We start from the raw sequence: 19,101 nt of genomic DNA on the forward strand, positions 1-19,101 counted from the left end.
GGGAGGAGGGAAGCGGGAGGGGGCGGGAGGACGGGAAGCGGGAGGGGGCGGGAGGACGGGAAGCGGGAGGGGGCGGGAGAGGACGGGAGCCGGATGACGGGGGAGGACGGGAGCCGGATGACGGGGGAGGACGGGAGCCGGATGACGGGGGAGGACGGGAGCCGGATGACGGGGGAGGACGGGAGCCGGATGACGGGGGAGGACGGGAGCCGGACGACGGGGGAGGACGGGAGCCGGACGACGGGGGAGGACGGGAGCCGGACGACGGGGGAGGACGGGAGCCGGACGACGGGGGAGGACGGGAGCCGGACGACGGGGGAGGACGGGAGCCGGACGACGGGGGAGGACGGGAGCCGGACGACGGGGGAGGACGGGAGCCGGACGACGGGGGAGGACGGGAGCGGGAGGGGCCAGGAGCGGGAGGTGGTGGGAGGACGGGAGCGTGGGGAGGAGGAAGGTGGGGGCAGGAGTGGGGGGAGGGTGGGGGGAGGGTGGGGGCAGGAGTGGGGGGAGGGTGGGGGCAGGAGTGGGGGGAGGGTGGGGGCAGGAGTGGGGGGAGGGTGGGGGCAGGAGTGGGGGCAGGAGTGGGGGGAGGGTGGGGGCAGGAGTGGGGGGAGTGTGGGGGCAGGAGTGGGGGGTGGGTGGGGGGCAGGAGTGGGGGGAGGGTGGGGCAGGAGTGGGGGGAGGGTGGGGGCAGGAGTGGGGGGTGGGTGGGGGCAGGAGTGGGGGGAGGGTGGGGGCAGGAGTGGGGGGAGGGTGGGGGCAGGAGTGGGGGGAGGGTGGGGGCAGGAGTGGGGGGAGGGTGGGGGCAGGAGTGGGGGGAGGGTGGGGGCAGGAGTGGGGGGAGGGTGGGGGCAGGAGTGGGGGGAGGGTGGGGGCAGGAGTGGGGGGAGGGTGGGGGCAGGAGTGGGGGGAGTGTGGGGGCAGGAGTGGGGGGAGGGTGGGGGCAGGAGTGGGGGGAGGGTGGGGGCAGGAGTGGGGGGAGGGTGGGGGCAGGAGTGGGGGGAGGGTGGGGGCAGGAGTGGGGGGAGGGTGGGGGCAGGAGTGGGGGGAGGGTGGGGGCAGGAGGGGGGTAACGAGAGGGGGTGGGGGGGAGTGGAAGGGGGTAGGGGAAGGGGGAGAGTTGGGAGTTGGGGAGTGGGAGGGGGTAATGAGAGGGGGAGGTGGAGTGTGGGAGAGAAGGGGGGAGGGAGGGGAGGGGGAGGGTGTGGAGAGGGAGGGTGGGTAGTGTGGGAGGGTGGGGAGGAGGTGGAGTGGGGAGGGGGGAAGGTGGGGAGTGAGTAGAGCGGGGAGGGGGTGGAGCGGGGAGGGCGGTGTGGGGTGGTGAGAGAGGGGAGAGGGTCAGGCGCAGAGAGAGGGGGGAGGGTCGGGCGCAGAGAGAGGGGTGAAAGGCTGGCACGGGGGAGTGAGACAGAGAGAGAGAGAGACTTAAAGCTCTATGGTTCACCATACAAGTGTGCGGGTGAAACTCAAGCTCGGATTGAATGGAGCAGGTTTATGAGGATTTAAACAAAACTCAAAGATTTGCCTAGCTTTGGCTGAAGGGAGTTAACTCCAGAGTAACGGACATCGTAAAAGCTTGTTTGGGGATTCAAAGTTCTCTATCTGGAAAAGGGAAGCAAACTGTATCACTTTGGAAACAAAAACAGCATTACCTGGAAAAACTCAGCAGGTCTGGCAGCATCGGCGGAGAAGAAAAGAGTTGACGTTTCGAGTCCTCATGACCCTTCGACAGAACTTGAGTTCGAGTCCAGGAAAGAGCTGAAATATAAGCTGGTTTAAGGTGTGTGTGTGGGGGGCGGAGAGATAGAGAGACAGAGAGGTGGAGGGGGTTGGTGTGGTTGTAGCGACAAACAAGCAGTGATAGAAGCAGATCATCAAAAGATGTCAACAACAATAGTACAAGAGAACACATAGGTGTTAAAGTTAAAGTTGGTGATATTATCTAAACGAATGTGCTAATTAAGAATGGATGGTAGGGCACTCAAGGTATAGCTCTAGTGGGTTTTTTTTTATATAATGGAAATAGGTGGGAAAAGGAAAATCTTTATAATTTATTGGGAAAAAAAAGGGGGAAACAGAAAGGGGGTGGGGATGGGGGAGGGGACTCACGACCTAAAGTTGTTGAATTCAATATTCAGTCCGGAAGGCTGTAAAGTCCCTAGTCGGAAGATGAGGTGTTGTTCCTCCAGTTTGCGTTGGGCTTCACTGGAACAATGCAGCAAGCCAAGGACAGACATGTGGGCAAGAGAGCAGGGTGGAGTGTTAAAATGGCAAGCGACAGGGAGGTTTGGGTCATTCTTGCGGACAGACCGCAGGTGTTCTGCAAAGCGGTCGCCAGTTTACGTTTGGTCTCTCCAATGTAGAGGAGACCACATTGGGAGCAACGAATGCAGTAGACTAAGTTGGGGGAAATGCAAGTGAAATGCTGCTTCACTTGAAAGGAGTGTTTGGGTCCTTGGACGGTGAGGAGAGAGGAAGTGAAGGGGCAGGTGTTGCATCTTTTGCGTGGGCAAGGGGTTGTGCCATAGGAGGGGGTTGAGGAGTAGGGGGTGATGGAGGAGTGGACCAGGGTGTCCCGGAGGGAGCGATCCCTACGGAATGCCGATAAGGGGGGTGAAGGGAAGATGTGTTTGGTAGTGGCATCATGCTGGAGTTGGCGGAAATGGCGGAGGATGATCCTTTGAATGCGGAGGCTGGTGGGGTGATAAGTGAGGACAAGGGGGACCCTATCATGTTTCTGGGAGGGAGGAGAAGGAGTGAGGGCGGATGCGCGGGAGATGGGCCGGACACGGTTGAGGGCCCTGTCAACGACCGTGGTTTTCCACCCACGGTCGTTGACAGGGCCCTCAACCGTGTCCGGCCCATCTCCCGCGCATCCGCCCTCACTCCTTCTCCTCCCTCCCAGAAACATGATAGGGTCCCCCTTGTCCTCACTTATCACCCCACCAGCCTCCGCATTCAAAGGATCATCCTCCGCCATTTCCGCCAACTCCAGCATGATGCCACTACCAAACACATCTTCCCTTCACCCCCCTTATCGGCATTCCGTAGGGATCGCTCCCTCCGGGACACCCTGGTCCACTCCTCCATCACCCCCTACTCCTCAACCCCCTCCTATGGCACAACCCCTTGCCCACGCAAAAGATGCAACACCTGCCCCTTCACTTCCTCTCTCCTCACCGTCCAAGGACCCAAACACTCCTTTCAAGTGAAGCAGCATTTCACTTGCATTTCCCCCAACTTAGTCTACTGCATTCGTTGCTCCCAATGTGGTCTCCTCTACATTGGAGAGACCAAACGTAAACTGGGCGACCGCTTTGCAGAACACCTGCGGTCTGTCCGCAAGAATGACCCAAACCTCCCTGTCGCTTGCCATTTTAACACTCCACCCTGCTCTCTTGCCCACATGTCTGTCCTTGGCTTGCTGCATTGTTCCAGTGAAGCCCAACGCAAACTGGAGGAACAACACCTCATCTTCCGACTAGGGACTTTACAGCCTTCCGGACTGAATATTGAATTCAACAACTTTAGGTCGTGAGTCCCCTCCCCCATCCCCACCCCCTTTCTGTTTCCCCCTTCTTTTTTTTTCCCAATAAATTATAAAGATTTTCCTTTTCCCACCTATTTCCATTATATAAAAAAAAACCCACTAGAGCTATACCTTGAGTGCCCTACCATCCATTCTTAATTAGCACATTCGTTTAGATAATATCACCAACTTTAACTTTAACACCTATGTGTTCTCTTGTACTATTGTTGTTGACATCTTTTGATGATCTGCTTCTATCACTGCTTGTTTGTCGCTACAACCACACCAACCCCCTCCACCTCTCTGTCTCTCTATCTCTCCGCCCCCCACACACACACCTTAAACCAGCTTATATTTCAGCTCTTTCCTGGACTCGAACTCAAGTTCTGTCGAAGGGTCATGAGGACTCGAAACGTCAACTCTTTTCTTCTCCGCCGATGCTGCCAGACCTGCTGAGTTTTTCCAGGTAATTCTGTTTTTGTTTTGGATTTCCAGCATCCGCAGTTTTTTTGTTTTTATCTCTGTATCACTTTGGACCTGTTCTGGGAGACTAGAATGTCTACCTGATAGACAGAGTAATGAATAGCTGTGGGAGGAGATTTTCAATTGTTTTAAATTTTATATGGTAATCTTTTCTGTAGTTTAGAGTTAAGTTTCCTACTGATAGAGTGTTTGGTCAATGTTCTTTTTAGTCTGTGTTAGTGAGAGTCTTAAAGCCTGAAATCCTGACATATAACTCCTTTAAGTTGGCCACTGGGAATTCAAAGTTTCAAAAAGAAATCAGTCTCTTCAGTGATCACAACAATATCCCAGGTGAAATAAAACCTGCTGCAAAAGAACTACTTACTGTCTTGAGTGTTAAATCCAGTTTCAGTAGAGGGTGAACCACTTGCCTTCAATTCGCCAGATAGTGTTGCAGGCTTAATCTAGGGCCCTCTAGTGGTTATTTTCCTCATTAAACTTAATTTTCATCATTTCCATTTGCATAATGCTGGTCTGGTACACAAAGCAAAAGCAAAAAAATACTCCAGGTTTACACATGGGTTTCCTATTGACCTTTATGTATATATCATGTTTTGTGCATTTGTCTTTTTTTAATCTGCTTTCAAGCTGCCTTCATTTTATTTCATTGATAGTTTTATGTCACTCATTAGTCTTGCCTTTATATACTCAGCTTTTAAAGTAAGTATTTCCTTTCTCTTCTCCATTTTGTCAGTACTTCACAATAGAATCATTGAGTAGTTCAGTGCAGGAGACTATTCTGCCCATAGAAACTGCTCTAGCTCTTTTGAAGTGCAATCTAGTTAGCTCATTTCCCCACTCTTTCCCTATATCCCGACATTTTTTCTCCAATTCCCATTTGAAGTCTAACATGGAATCTGCATTTGCCACTCTATCAGGCAGTGCATTCCATATCCTTGCAAACTTGTTGCATAAATGTTTTTTTTCCTCATCCCACCTCTGGTTCTTTTGCCAACTAACTTAAATCTGTGCCCATCAACCCTTCAGTCATTGGAAATAGTCTTCCTTTATTATCTAGTTCACATTCTTATAGTCCAGGGACACAATGCTCTCTTCCTTCCTTTTCTTGGATCATGTTTTCAAGGACACCAGCAAGGTACTCAGTTAGCAAACTATTCAACTGCTTGCAAGCTGAGCCTCACCCTGTCCCTCAGCTGGTGCTCATACACCAATAGTGTCCAGCAGAGGACAGAGAACAGAAAGCTGAAATGTCCCCTCCCTAACCCAGAGCTGCTAAGGACAATTAGGGCTCCCCCTGGTGGAGAGCAACTAACTCAGCAGAGACCTGGGATTGAACCTGCAATCATCCCATGTTCTAGCAAAATCTTAGTTTAGATTGATTTGAAAACCCTTTATGTTTGAGAAAGATACTGAATGTCTGTGCTACTGTCAACTTTTGTCTGATTATACTCCTGTGAAGCACCCAGGGAGGTGTTATTACATTAAATGTGCCATATAAATCCAAGTAGTTGTTGAAATAATGGAATACTGGGCCTCCACCCCATAGTTCAGTAAGTTTGTCATGGAATATTGAGTCATGCACAACTGGAAGATCTTAGAACACAACCTCAGGGTTAATTGAAGTTAGCAGGAGCAGCGTTAGCTGCACTACAGTTAGCCTTAACATGTCTGATTTACAGGGGAAACAAAAACAGCTACGGTACCCACTCCTAATCACTATCCAGCGAGCATTGGAGGAGGTGCGCAAATTTAGTTCTTTCTGCTTTGTAGGATGAACTCGATGGCAAACTGAGCACCAGATCTCTAAAGCTGGGCAGGACAGAGTTAGGCTCCCCTTCCGAGGTAGATACATTCAGTGTCAAGGTTCACATGGATTATGGCATTTGCCCATGATAACAGAGGGTATCCAGTCAATGAATATCAGGGAGAGCAAAGAGAACAGAGACAAAGATTTGAAGAACAATCAATAAAGAAATAACAGCGCACAATTTGCTGGCAGAAGCAAAATGGTCACCATAGCATCAAAAGAATTCACAGAGTTGGCTAAAGCTTTGTCCACATATGACAGGCCTTCAGCTCACAAAGAACCCACACTGAAAATTTAGCCTTCAACTCCACATGATGATTCAAGGAAAGATGCATAGTTGGTCATTCTCAAACTATTCAGCACATCAGTAAAACCACTCGCTTCACCATTTACTCAATTTGCAATGGTCACAGACTAAACAGTGTCACTGTCCGTGCCTGCGAGACACCATTGCCATGGACAAGCACAACAATAAAGCCCACGGGATTAATAGTGGGCTTTTGAGGTTTGATTGCTGGTAAATTAAACTTAAATAATGTAACCATTTGCAAGAGATCACACCCAAGTGCAGAACAGTCTAAAATGTATGTCTCAGCTTATACATTACCAATGACGTGAAAGCATGGGTCAGTACTGCTGTACAATCAAATTTAGTTATCAACTTTAATCTCCAATTTTATATTAATTTAAGAAATCACAGAACAATGATCATTTTCAGCCTTAAATTATTTGAACTCAGTGGAGGGGAGAGCAGTCAGTTTATTTCATTTCAGTGAATGAACAAAGTCTGAGGGGATCATTGTCTGAAGTCATCATGGAAGAGCAAATGGAGGAAGACCATGAACTCAAATGATCTGGAGGCACTTTTTAGGGCCCAAAAGTTGCTTGAGCATGTGAGCATAACAGTTAAGCCTTATTCTGTCTTTATCTGATGCTCATGTATGTCCTTTCCAGTTAACTGGTACTGGAGAGCAGAAAGAACAGGGAATCCAGGTACACCACCACACCGCCCCCCCAACTCTCTCTGCTGCAGTGCTAGCCTAGTGGCACTGAGGTTGACCGTACATAATTTCTGCTGCCTTGCCTGAAACCATCAGAAGTGGCACATACCAGGGCAAACTGAACTGATTTGCATGGCATAGTTGCACATTAAGCAATGTGCTTGCCAATCAAGTTGCCAGCATAAGAAAAGATTTTCAATTTTGTTCCAGCACATTTGGCAAGAATTAATTATTTTGTTGTTGCTGTGATTCTGTTAATAGAAAAACAAAATTGGTAGCTAAGTGGGATCGCACAGCAGTACTGATCTGTGTTTTGTTGGTTTTAAAGCCAACTGCTGTACTGTTTAATCAAAGGGTCAAGACATAAATTTAAAGCTCTTAACAATGAACAGCTCAAAATTTAAAGATGAGGATTGCACCAAGCACATTGAGTGGGTTTGTTTTCAAATAAATACTCAAAGAAGGAATTGTGGGTATAGAAAAACAAGGTTTGGCTGCAAAAGACAGCATTGGGCCCAAATGCAGATCTGTAATCTGAATGAATTGAATAAAGGACCTCCACTCTACCAAGTCCGCACAATATGACTGAATAGACATCGAAACAATTGGGGAAAACTAGTGCATTATTGCCACCTCCCATTTCATTTTTTTCTGCTCCAGGAGTTAAGGACACAGGCCAGCATGAGTTGATATTTATTTTGTCTCATCCCTGTTCGGCGTTGGAATGAGATAGGCCATGACACTGAATGTAAACAAGGTGGAATTCGGTTAAAGGATTTCCATAGTCAGGTTGCTGACCTGCAACATTAACTCTGTTTCCTTCTCCCAACAGATACTGCCTGATGCTGAATATTTTAAGCATCTTTCTGCCTGTATTACAGAGGGTTCAGACTTCAACTATCTCCCATTGTCACAACCTGGTAATGCAATAGCTGGGGCTGGCTCACCCTGAATGTTGGCGTCGTTTTCAATCCTTGCTAAGAGTGTGGGTTCGCAATAAGAGCAGAGTGGGCTAACAGAAGGGCGATGGGCAGAGTGGCCGTGCGGGCACGGTGATTATTTACCTGGTACTCCTTGTGCAGTGTGACAGAGCTGACCAGGCTCTTGTCCACACACAGAGCCGCCAACTTTCTATTCACTTTCCTGACATTTAGCAGCAGGTCGCAGCTGGGCACGAACCTCAGGATGGTCAACAGGATCTCATCCGAGAACTCGGTCAGGTTGAGGGATTGGGATTGTTCCTGATCCCGGTGCTGGTCGGGTTCCTGATCCGGCTCCTCCCCGCTCTCCATCGCCTCAAACTCCGACTTCACTTAACGGCACCTGAGAGCGGGAGAGGGAGGAGGCCTCATCCGACAACCAACCCAATTAAAAAATAACCAATATATAAGGGTTTCAACAAAAAAAGATTCAACCACCCGCCAGGCCGGAGCCGGTCACGAACACCGCTCACTCTCCCCGCACCAAAAACTAACGGCGCTGCCCCGGAACTTCATTCCGCCCCGCGCAGCCCGGCTTCCGCCCCGCGCAGCCCGGCTTCCGCCCCGCGCAGCCCGGCTTGCGCGGTTCTTCCGCTCCGCGCAGCACGTCCTCACCAACCGAACGTCCGAGCAAAGGTAGTATCGCAGGAAAAGGCCATTCAGCCCATCCAGCCTGTGCATTCTTTATTTAAACCCTTAGGAAGAGACTGAGTTGCCCTGCTCTGGTGGCATCAAAGAAAAAGTTGTATCCCTTTAGAGGGATACAACTTATAAACAAGTCACGCAAAAGGAAACATCAAAATTAAATAATAGTATTTTCACTACCGACTATATGCACTCCAGTCTCTGCGGAAGGCCTCAGGAATACTGGCGGATAATGTCTGCCATCCTGCCTGTGCTGCTGCTTTGAGAGTGCTGTCTAATTAGTCCCACCCCCGACTTCCCTGTGCTTCTTTTGGAGAAGGAAGCAATTCAACCCTAAAATAAAAGCAAAATACTGCAGATGCTGGAAATCTGAAACAAAAACAAAAATTGCTGGAAAAACTCAAGGTCTGACAGCATCTGTGGAGAGAAAAACAGAGTTAATATTTAGTCATACAGACTCGGAAGGTTAACTCTATTGTTTTTCTCTCCACAGATGCTGTTAGAGCTGCTGAGTTTTTCCAGCAATTTTTGTTTTTGTTTCAGGCCATTCAACCCATTGCATCTCTGCTGGCTCTCTGAATGAGCTATTAGTCAGACTCCCTCTGCTCTTTCCCCATAGCCCTTTTGTCTTTCCCTCTCTTCAAAGTATATATCTAATTCCATTTCAAAAGTTACTGTTGAAACTGCTTCCACAGAAGACAATGTATTCCATATCGTAGCAGCTTGCTCTGCCAACAGGCATGGGGAAGAAGGGCTCAGCTTTTAGGTGTTTCTTCTCATGTCTCGTGAAATGTATTGTTATTTTTAAATATATGTAATTGGCAGGCTACCTGCTATTGATTAGTATGTAACACAAACACACACATATATAATATATATGCATGAAGTGTTAGTGGTGGTGGCACATTAGCCTCTGAGTCGAAAGGTTGTACATTCAAGCCCACTCCAGAAGACCATGTTGCTACTTCATTGTAGTTCTGAGGAAGTGCTGCACTGTCAGAGGTGCTGTCTTTTGGATGAGATTTTAAACTGAGGATCTGCCTGTCCTTTCCTATGGATGTAAAAGATCCCATGCCACTATATGAAGAAAAGGGAGTTTCTCCCTGGTGTCATGGCCAATATTTATTCCTCAATCAACATAACTGAAATAGATTATACAGTCATTATTATGTCGTTGTTGTGAGACCTTGCTATATGCAAATTGGGTGCTACATTACAACAGTGAATACACATCATTGACTGTAAAGTACATTTTGGCTGTCCTACGAACATAAAAGGTGCTGTATAAATGTAAGTCTTGTTGTATATTTTTCCATAGAGATCCCTGATTTTCTGCAACACTAATTGTAGCATTTCAAATGGTCCCAATAGGTTCAGGAATGAAACCTTGGACTTTCCAGATTTGTTTGCCTCAGTCCCATTCTGGGAAGCGCAGCACTAGCTGAGCTTTTGGGGAGCAGGTGGGTCCAAGGTCTCATCTTTGACCAGTTGTGAGATAACCAAGTTGAAACACGGTGACAACAGGGACACTTCCAGAGACACTGTATCCTATGACAAACAAACAGGATTCCTGCTCTTGATTACATGTTTGAAGGGACTCCAATATTTTGTTTTTTTTAAAAGAAAAGATGATCACCTGTATTTGCAAGATTCTTCTGATCTCTGAACAGGCACCAATTTAATGTTACTAATGTTAACAAAGTTAACATTAAGATGCCTGGTCACAGCACCATCTACAGGCATATCAGGTATCAAGCGTAAATAAAAACTTTTACAATGGCATTATTCCTGAAATCAGCTCAACTAAAGAGTTTTCAATACTTTTTTAAATAGATTTGTTAGAAGATGGTTTATTTTTATCATTAGATAATCTATCTGTTCCTCAAATATCAATCTTGTTCTTGAAACATTGTGGTCAAGAGTTCAGTTCATAGATTTAAGTGCAATGTGCATGCAATCATATTTGAATATTTGTATTGCTGAAAAAAGAGACATGCCTTTGACATGCGCTATAAGTTTGGTCTTATCAGCAATCTCGTAAACAGGGTCTGAGACACTTGCTCATCATGCAGACTTGATGCTGAAATAAGATGCATCAAAGCCATCCGGTGGAACAATGGCAACCCTGATCAGACCATTGCCCACTGTATATCGTGCAAACTCATGAAGGGGCCTAAAGCTGCCACTTTCAGTCCCGAAAAGTGCCAAGTCTACCTCAGATTACCTTGGAAAGGTAAAGTATCTCAAAAATTTGAGCAGCAGGTGAAACTAGCTGTTTCATGCTGCTACTGTGCATCTTGAATGGTATTCTCCACTAACAGAATGCTGCAGTCAGGCCAAACAGATGTTCTGCCTACCACAGAAATTAGTAATGTGGTATATAAATTTCAATGTCAGCGTGATGCCAGATATGTAGGCTGGACATCCCGATAAATGGTGGACCATATCAAACAGCACGTCTCTTTGGTTGTTCACAATAGACAGATTACTGATTGTACTCAGCCAGCCTTTGCCCGTAAAACTCAAAGCATAGTGTCCAACATTAAATGTGATTCCATGATTGGACAACACTTGTTAAATAATCCCAACTGTGCTTAAAAAGTATACTAACAACTAAATTAAGTTTATGAGTTGGGCTCGCAGTGTGGCTCACTTATGCATGCTAGAAGTTGCATATATTCACACACACACAGGAGGCCCTGTCCTTTGCAAACAGAAAGGACATGTCCACGCATTGTGTGTTTTTCAACTAAACAAAAGCTTGGGGTACATCCATTCCCTGGTTCATTCCCCGTTGCAATGCCTTGACCAATTAGAGACAATTTGCCTAGTTTGAAGTTAAACAAAAGCTTGGCAGTTAACTGAGCCCTGGTGCATTCTGCAGGGCAATGATTCTAACAATCAGAGTCCATTTGCCAACCAATCAGCATCCTCTTCTCATGCAGTATAAATTGTTGTTCCCTCTGAGATTTGGTAATCTTGCAATTCTGTCCTGATGAGTGTAAGATGAAAAGTTTCGACAGCATCTTTCTTTTTTCAGCAATACTCAGGTTGCGTACTACCAAATGGCTATTTAAATATCCACCTACAAGATAACACTTACAACCAAAAGTTGGAGTCTCAAACACGTTACAGTTCTGAGCTCTGTATTTCAGGCTGGTCAAAACCTTTACAAATTAGAATTTCATTACAAACATTTTACACATATCTCTATTGTCAACTACATGACAATTTACATATCTCTGCATCACTTGATATTACCAAAATTTAACTTTCCTCACTGTATAAGCAGAATCTAATAGGCCTATGCCTTTATAATAACTTCAGGTAATAAGATCGTTTTCTTAATAAAGAGTTCTTTTTCACTTGGCTAACCAGAGATCAATATAACTCACTTAGTTTGTTATCAATAGGTTCGCTCTTGTTACATATAATTGCTGTGCCACTAAGTGAAATCTTTAATTATAATTATGTCTCTGTTTCTGTATCATTTTGCACCAGTTAATTCCCTCCTTCCACAGAAACTCCAATTAAATAGCCAAATGTTTTCCTTTTGCTGGACTAACTTTTGTCTTTGCATTCCCTAAATCGTAGAAACCAGTGTGTAATGGCACATATGTAATTAATTCCCCTCATTAGTAGGTCATTACTTCATATAGATATTAGCCAGTTCTGTGGGGTCAGTCTCAGTTCAAATGTTGACCATGCTTCACTACTTAAGGATGGCTAACATTATTACAATATAAGCAACAATGTATTACATTAGCAAGTCAGTCTAATTCATCCTTTCTCTACAGAATGTTATGACAATTTTACACATATAATAAAGTTTCCTTTAACTATGTATTTTTTTAATTCCATACCAGTTATTAAGACTTGGCAGCATGAGCTTGTAACTTTCCAATCAATCTCTAAATAATAAATTTGGTGATTTTTGATGGATTCTTATGTGCATCTTTATGTCTGTCTCTTACCAGTATTACTAATTAGAACATTTACATTTTCCATCAACAAAATACTTGTGATAATCATGTGATTATGGCTTTGTAACTATTTGAATGTTTTATTTTCTTTATTTAAAGTCATATCACAGAATCTTTACAGGGCAGAAGGAGGCCATTTGGACATCAAGTCTGCACTGGCTCTCTGAAAAAGCATTCTACCGAATCCCATTTCCGTTTCTTAATCCCCATAACCTTTCACATTCTTTCTTTTCAGATAGTAGTCCAATTTCCTTTTGACTACCTCAATCGAACCTGCCTCCACCACCCTCCCAGGAAGTTTGCTCCAGACTCCAACCACTCTCTGGAGTCTGCAATGACCTTCCTGAGAGGGTAGTGGAGGCAGGCCCGGTCGAAGTATTCAAAAGGGAATTCGATTATAATGAAATAAAGGACCAAAGGCATATTTACAGAGGAGAGAATTGCGGAATTTTGTGAGAGGGGGAAAGTTGGGAACGTGGAAGTGATTAGGTGGCGAATTCCAGAGGGAAGGAATTTAGTGAATGAACAAGTGATCAATGATGGTGGTAAAAGAAAAATACTGCAGATGCTGGAAATCTAGAACAAAAACAAAAATACCTGGAAAAACTCAGCAGGTCTGACAGCATCTGCGGAGAGGGATACAGTTGACTGATGGTTATTAGAAATTTCAGTTACTGAGAAAACATATTTTTGGGGAAACAGTGCAATCTAGTACCGATACGAACTCAAAATGTTAACTGTATTCCGCAGATGCTGTCAGACCTGCTGAGTTTTTCCAGGAATTTTTATTTTTGTTTTGGATTTCCAGCATCCGCAGTTTATTTTACTTTTAATCTAGGAATATGGCAGGTAACTTCAGAACCATTGTTATTTAACAATGTGACTCCCATTACAAGTATTTACATAACATTTTTCAATGTCAGATTGTAACAGAAGAAGTAAGAGTTTATGATGATTATGTATGCTATATACAAGTTTTTAAAAATATTTATTATTAATTTCAATCTGAATTAAAAGAAATACATTTTCATTCACTTCCGGTCTATGAAACTTTACATTTTATTGTCATTTTTATCACAACTTTTTTTCCATTATAAATTCCCATGTTTTCAGTGAAAATGGAAAATCTCATTCATGAGGCTCCTGCCAGTATGCAAGTAAAGACTCCCAGCTATTAGGTATACTGCATTAACCTCTTCCCAGAAATTATCCAAAATGCTTTTACAAAGTGATACCAGATCAAAGGACCTGTGCTGCCAATCTCCAACAGCCTCACTTCATTACTATCAAACTTCAGGAACCCCATTTTTCATTGCACCACACCCACCAGCCCCCCAACTCTCACCTACTTTCACCCAAGGACTACCGAAGCCTAGAACCATTCAAAATCCGGGACTACACTCAGGAGCAGCTAAATGTCATTCCCTGTCCCACCGTCTCTCTCCGTGTGCCTATCACATCTATATGCTTTTATCTATTGTATATGCACCAGATAAAATCACAAAATATCACTCATAACCCAGTGAATTCAGTAGCCCTAATGTTATTATATCCTAAAGAGCTGAAACATCCCTTTGTCATTAAACAGTAACTCCTGAGCAATGTCATGGAAGATATATTAGTATGTAATAGTAATAAAACTATATAAAGTATACCATACATTTCTCCTTCCTGCAAAAAGTCCTGAGTATAAGTCCCTGCTGTAGGGTTAGCAACTTGTTAATTTAAATGGCAAACAGAAAAATTATTGAAAAAGCACATTGATAATTACTATTAAACCAGATCTGTCTCTATCCATCTACCATATGCTTTATTGCATTCAACTTTCTTGGTAAGTAAATATACAATTCAGAGTTCCATAACCCTGCAAAGGCAACAGGATGCTTAACGCAGGTGTACTGTGATTTGAGTTTTCAACTATTGCCTGTTGATTGATGAGAGGTCAAAATAAGATTCAAATCTAATTACATCAATGAACCATCTTGGTGGCTCTAATCTTTACATATATTAATAAAGGCCAATTTTTGTCAGTCTGTTGAGAGTGTGACCATAATATATTAATCTTCTGAAGGTGCTGAGTAATATGGTGCATTATGGAAATATATCCACCACAAATACTATAGGCCTGTCACTGACCATTTTTGCTCCTCAGTACCCTCAGCAACCAATTGAATATTCCAAAATAAAACATGTCTTTTCTCCCCAGCTATGCTAGGATGTGGTTTCATGGGCAGTAGCAACCTTCTGTACCACACTAAAATGGTCATTCTTTATAAACGAGCTTACATATTATTAGGAACAATATATAACTTTAAGTTTAATTTATATTTGTGTGTTAAGAAAGGTGGAACATGGTTTTAGCTTCCTTTATATTTTTCTTGTGAGTTTGGTGTCAGGAGGTCTGGAGGGCCTCCTAATAAAAAGATTAGGTTTTCTGGACGTCTGTGTACACACATTTTTGATGAGGTTTTACAGCCCTTGAAGTGAGTAGATGGGTTAAAAGGGGATTAGAAGTTTAGTGATGTTGGAGAAAAAACACAAAAGAGAAAAAAAATTGTGCTATTGCCTAGGAACAGGGGTCCAGCGACTCATAGAGACACAGAGAAAGACAGAAAAGAAGTTCAGAATGGTGTGTCAGAGAATGAAGACAGGAGTTCTAAGCTCTCTGATAAGAAATACTGCAAGGTGCTGGGGACTGAGTTTAGGGAACTCGTGTGTTTACTCTGCAATCAAAGTAATAGTGAGTTTAGAATGCAGTTTTTAGCATCTCAGGGAAAGATACCAGCTGGGGAAAAAGCATTTAGTGAATGCTCAAGAGTTCTGCTGGAAGAAAACCGTTTGCAACTAGCCCAGCCCAAGCAAGAAGCCTTGGTGTTAAGATAGTGGTGGATCTTAACTGGGTTTTGCTGGGATAAAAGGAATGGTTGAGTTTGAAGCATTTTCTTGTGTTTGTATCGAGATTTTACCAACCTTTTTGTCTTTTATTCTTGTTTAATAAATGTTTTATTCTTTATGGAATTGTAACAATATATATGCATATGTATTTTCTCTTTCTAATTAAATAACGGCTAGAGCAAGGAGGGTAATAAAGATTGGGTCATTTTTTTCCCTTCTCCAGTTATGGTGGGGTGCAATTGTATCATCTAAGACCATAAGACTTAGAAGTAGGCTATTCGGCCCATTGAGTCTACTCTGCCATTTAATGAGATCATGGATAATCTGATAATACTCAACTCCACTTTTCTGCCTTTCCCCATAACTCTTGATTCCCTTTCTGATTAAAAATCTGTCTATCTCAGCCTTGAATATACTTAATGGCCCAACCTCTACAGCCCTCTGCGGTAAAGGATTCCACAGATTGACTATCCTTTGAGATAAGAAATTCATCTTCATCTGTTTTAAATTGGTGCCCTTTTACCCTGAGATTATGCCCTCTGGCCCTAGACTCTCCTACAAAGGGAAACAACCTCTCAGCATCTACCCTGTCAAGGCCCCTAAGAATCTTATATGTTTTAATAAGGTCGCTTCTCATTCTTCTAAACTCCAGTGAGTTCAGGCCCAGCCGACTCAACCTCTCCTCACAAGAAAATCCCTCCATCCCCAGGATCAACCTAGTGAACCTCTGGAATCCAGTTTTCCAATGCCAGTATATCTTTCCTTAGATAAGGAGACCAAAACTGTTCACAGTATTCTAGGTGTGGTCTAACTAGTGCCTTGTATAGTTTTAGCAAGATTTCCCTATTTTCATACTCCATTCCCTTTGAAATAAAAGACAACTTTCAATTTGCCTTCCCTATTACCTGCTGAACTTGTATGTTAGCTTTTTGGGATTCATGCATGAGGACCCCCAAATTCCTCTGTACTGCAGCTTATTTTTTTGCAAAATATACTTTATTCATATATCTTCAAAAACATTTTCAACCATTTCAAAATCACCATTACAAAAATACAATCAGGTTCAATTTTTACAACATGAATCACAAGGTGTATCAGTACAAACAATGAATATTACAATCATTGGCAGACATTCATTTTAAGCTGTACAGCCTGAGGGCTGTACAGTTCCCAGTCACTCATTGCACTGTGGCAGAAAGGTCTTAGGCAGCGACCCTTCCCCATTGCGCCTTTGTGGCGGCTGCCCCAAGCTTAACTGTGTCCCTCAGCACGTAGTCCTGGACCTTGGAACGTGCCAGTCTGCAACACTCGATCGGGGACAACTCTTTGCGCTGGAAAACCAACAAGTTTCAGGCAGACCAAAGAGCGTCTTTCACCGAGTTGATCCTCCAGCTGCAGTTGATGTTTGTCTCGGTGTGTGTCCCTGGGAACAGCCCGTAGAGCACAGAGTCCTGTGTCACAGAACTGCTTGGGATGAACTTCGACAGAAACCACTGCATCTCTCTCCAGACCTTCTTCGCAAAGACACAATCTACAAGGAGGTGAACAATGGTCTCTTCCCCACCACAGCCACTCGAGGGCAATGTGCAGAGGGGGTGAGACTCCTGGCATGTAGGAAGGATCTTACAGGGAGGGCCTTTCTCACCACCAGCCAAGCTATGTCTTGGTGCTTGTTGGAAAGTTCTGGCGATGAGGCATTCTGCCAAATGACTTTGTCAGTCTGCTCAGGGAACCATCCCACAGGATCCACCCTCTCCTTTACCTGCTGAACTTGTATGTTAGCTTTTTGGGATTCATGCATGAGGACCCCCAAATTCTTCTGTACTGCAGCTTAAAGGCCTCAGGGCCTTTAAGACGTTATGTGCCGACCACTGCCTGATGGACTTGTGGTCAAAGGTGTTTCTCTGCATAAATTTTCTCACGAGGGACAGGTGGTACGGCACGGGCCAACTACTGATGTTAGTGTAGAGCAGTTGGATCCAATTGCGAATTCCCTCCCCAAACCCCATTTTGGAGAGCACATCCACCATGTAGGTGTGCGATATTCTGTCAAAGGCCTTCTCCTGATCCAGGCTGATGAGGCAGGTATCCACACCTTTGTCCTGTACATAGGCAATCGTATCCCTGAGCAGCGCGAGGCTGTCAGAGATCTTCCTGCCCAGCACAGTGCAGGTCTGGTCAGGGTGAATCACCAATTCGTAACTGGGGACAGGTAGAACCTCAGCATGTAGTGACACTTGGTGTTTGCATACTGAGGGTCTACGCACCGCTTGATGCAGCCGCACACAAAGGTGGCCATCAGTATGAGGGCGACGTTGGGCACATTTTTTCCCCTTTTATCTAAAGGCTTGTACACCGTGTCCCCGTGGACACGATCCATTTTCAACCTCCAGATAAAGCGGAAGATGGCTCAGGTGATCGCCATCACACAGGAGTGTGGAATGGGCCAGACCTGCGCCACGTACAGCAACAGCGAGAGTGCCTCACACCTGATGACCAGGTTCTTACCCGCAATGGAGAGGGAGCGTCGCTCCCATATGCCCAGTTTCCTTTTCACCATAGACACTCGCTCCTTCCAGTTTTTAATGCGTGCCCTGGTCTCTCCGAACCATATGCCCAGCACCTTCAGGCCGTCAGCCCTGACAGTGAAGGGGACAAAGGATCGGTCAGCCCAGTTCCCAAAGAACATGGCCTCGCTCTTCCCACGATTTACCTTGGCTCCCGAGGCCAGTTCGAACTGGTCGCAGATGTGGATCAGTCTGTGGACCGACAGCGGATCTGAGCAGAAAACGGCGACATCGTCCAAGTGCAGGGAGGCTTTGATCTGAGTGCCTCCACTGTCTGGGATCATCACTCCTCTTATGCCTGGATCCTTCCTGATGGACTCAGCAAAGGGTTCTATGCAACACACGAAAAGAACAGGCGAGAGAGGGCAGCCCTGCCTGACTCAGATTTAATAGGAAAGTTATCTGATTCCCACCCATTGATAGAGACTGCACGACTGATGTTAGTGTAGAGCAGTTGGATCCAATTGCGAATTCCCTCCCCAAACCCCATTTTGGAGAGCACATCCACCATGTAGGTGTGCGATATTCTGTCAAAGGCCTTCTCCTGATCCAGGCTGATGAGGCAGGTATCCACACCCCTGTCCTGTACATAGGCAATCGTATCCCTGAGCAGCGCGAGGCTGTCAGAGATCTTCCTGCCCAGCACAGTGCAGGTCTGGTCAGGGTGAATCACCAATTCCAGAGCGGATTTGACCCGACTGGCGATGACCTTGAACAGAATCTTATAGTCCACATTCAACAGTGAAATGGGTCGCCAATTTCTAATTTCCTCCCTTTCCCACTTGTGCTTGTAGATGAGGGTGATAATGCCTTTCCTCATGGATTCTGACATACTGCCGGCCAGGAGCATACTCTCGTACACTTCTAGCAGGTCCGGGCCGATCCAGTCCCACAGAGCCGAATACAACTCTGCCGGCAAGCCGTCGCTTCCGGGAGTTTTACTCTTCTCGAAGGACTCAAAGGCCTCAGTCAGTTCATCAGGAGTTAGCGCTTTGTCCAGACTCTCCCGTGTACTGTCATCTAAGACCTCCGTGATGGAGGACAGGAAGGACTGGGAGGCCGTGCTGTCTGTGGGCTTCACGTCATACAATCCGGCATAAAAGGATTTGCTGATCCTCAAAATGTCGGACTGTGATGACCTAACTGAGCCATCTTCTTCCTTCAGGCTGCTGATCACAGAGCTCTCTCTGTGTACCTTTTGGAAGAAG

At 45.4% G+C, this 19,101-nt stretch overlaps 1 protein-coding gene across 3 annotated transcripts in view; it reads right to left on the reverse strand.

Annotated features, from left to right (window-relative positions):
• The window catches only part of fbxl18 (F-box and leucine-rich repeat protein 18), a 62,809-nt gene extending 54,501 nt beyond the window's left edge, over positions 1–8,308 (reverse strand). The window contains exons 1-2 of one of the 3 annotated variants that reach the window (XM_041207228.1): positions 7,888–8,025; positions 4,380–4,528 (exon numbers count right to left, since the gene is read on the reverse strand). Coding sequence is in view for 1 of the 3 variants with exons in the window: in XM_041207227.1 (XP_041063161.1) it covers positions 7,888–8,115 (228 nt within the window). In the remaining 2 variants the exon portion in view is untranslated. The other 2 variants (XM_041207230.1, XM_041207227.1) reach the window with 2 other exon arrangements.
• Positions 8,309–19,101: the final 10,793 nt, after the last annotated feature.

Source organism: Carcharodon carcharias, chromosome 15 (genome assembly GCF_017639515.1).
Source record: "Carcharodon carcharias isolate sCarCar2 chromosome 15, sCarCar2.pri, whole genome shotgun sequence".
Lineage (NCBI taxonomy): Eukaryota > Metazoa > Chordata > Chondrichthyes > Lamniformes > Lamnidae > Carcharodon > Carcharodon carcharias.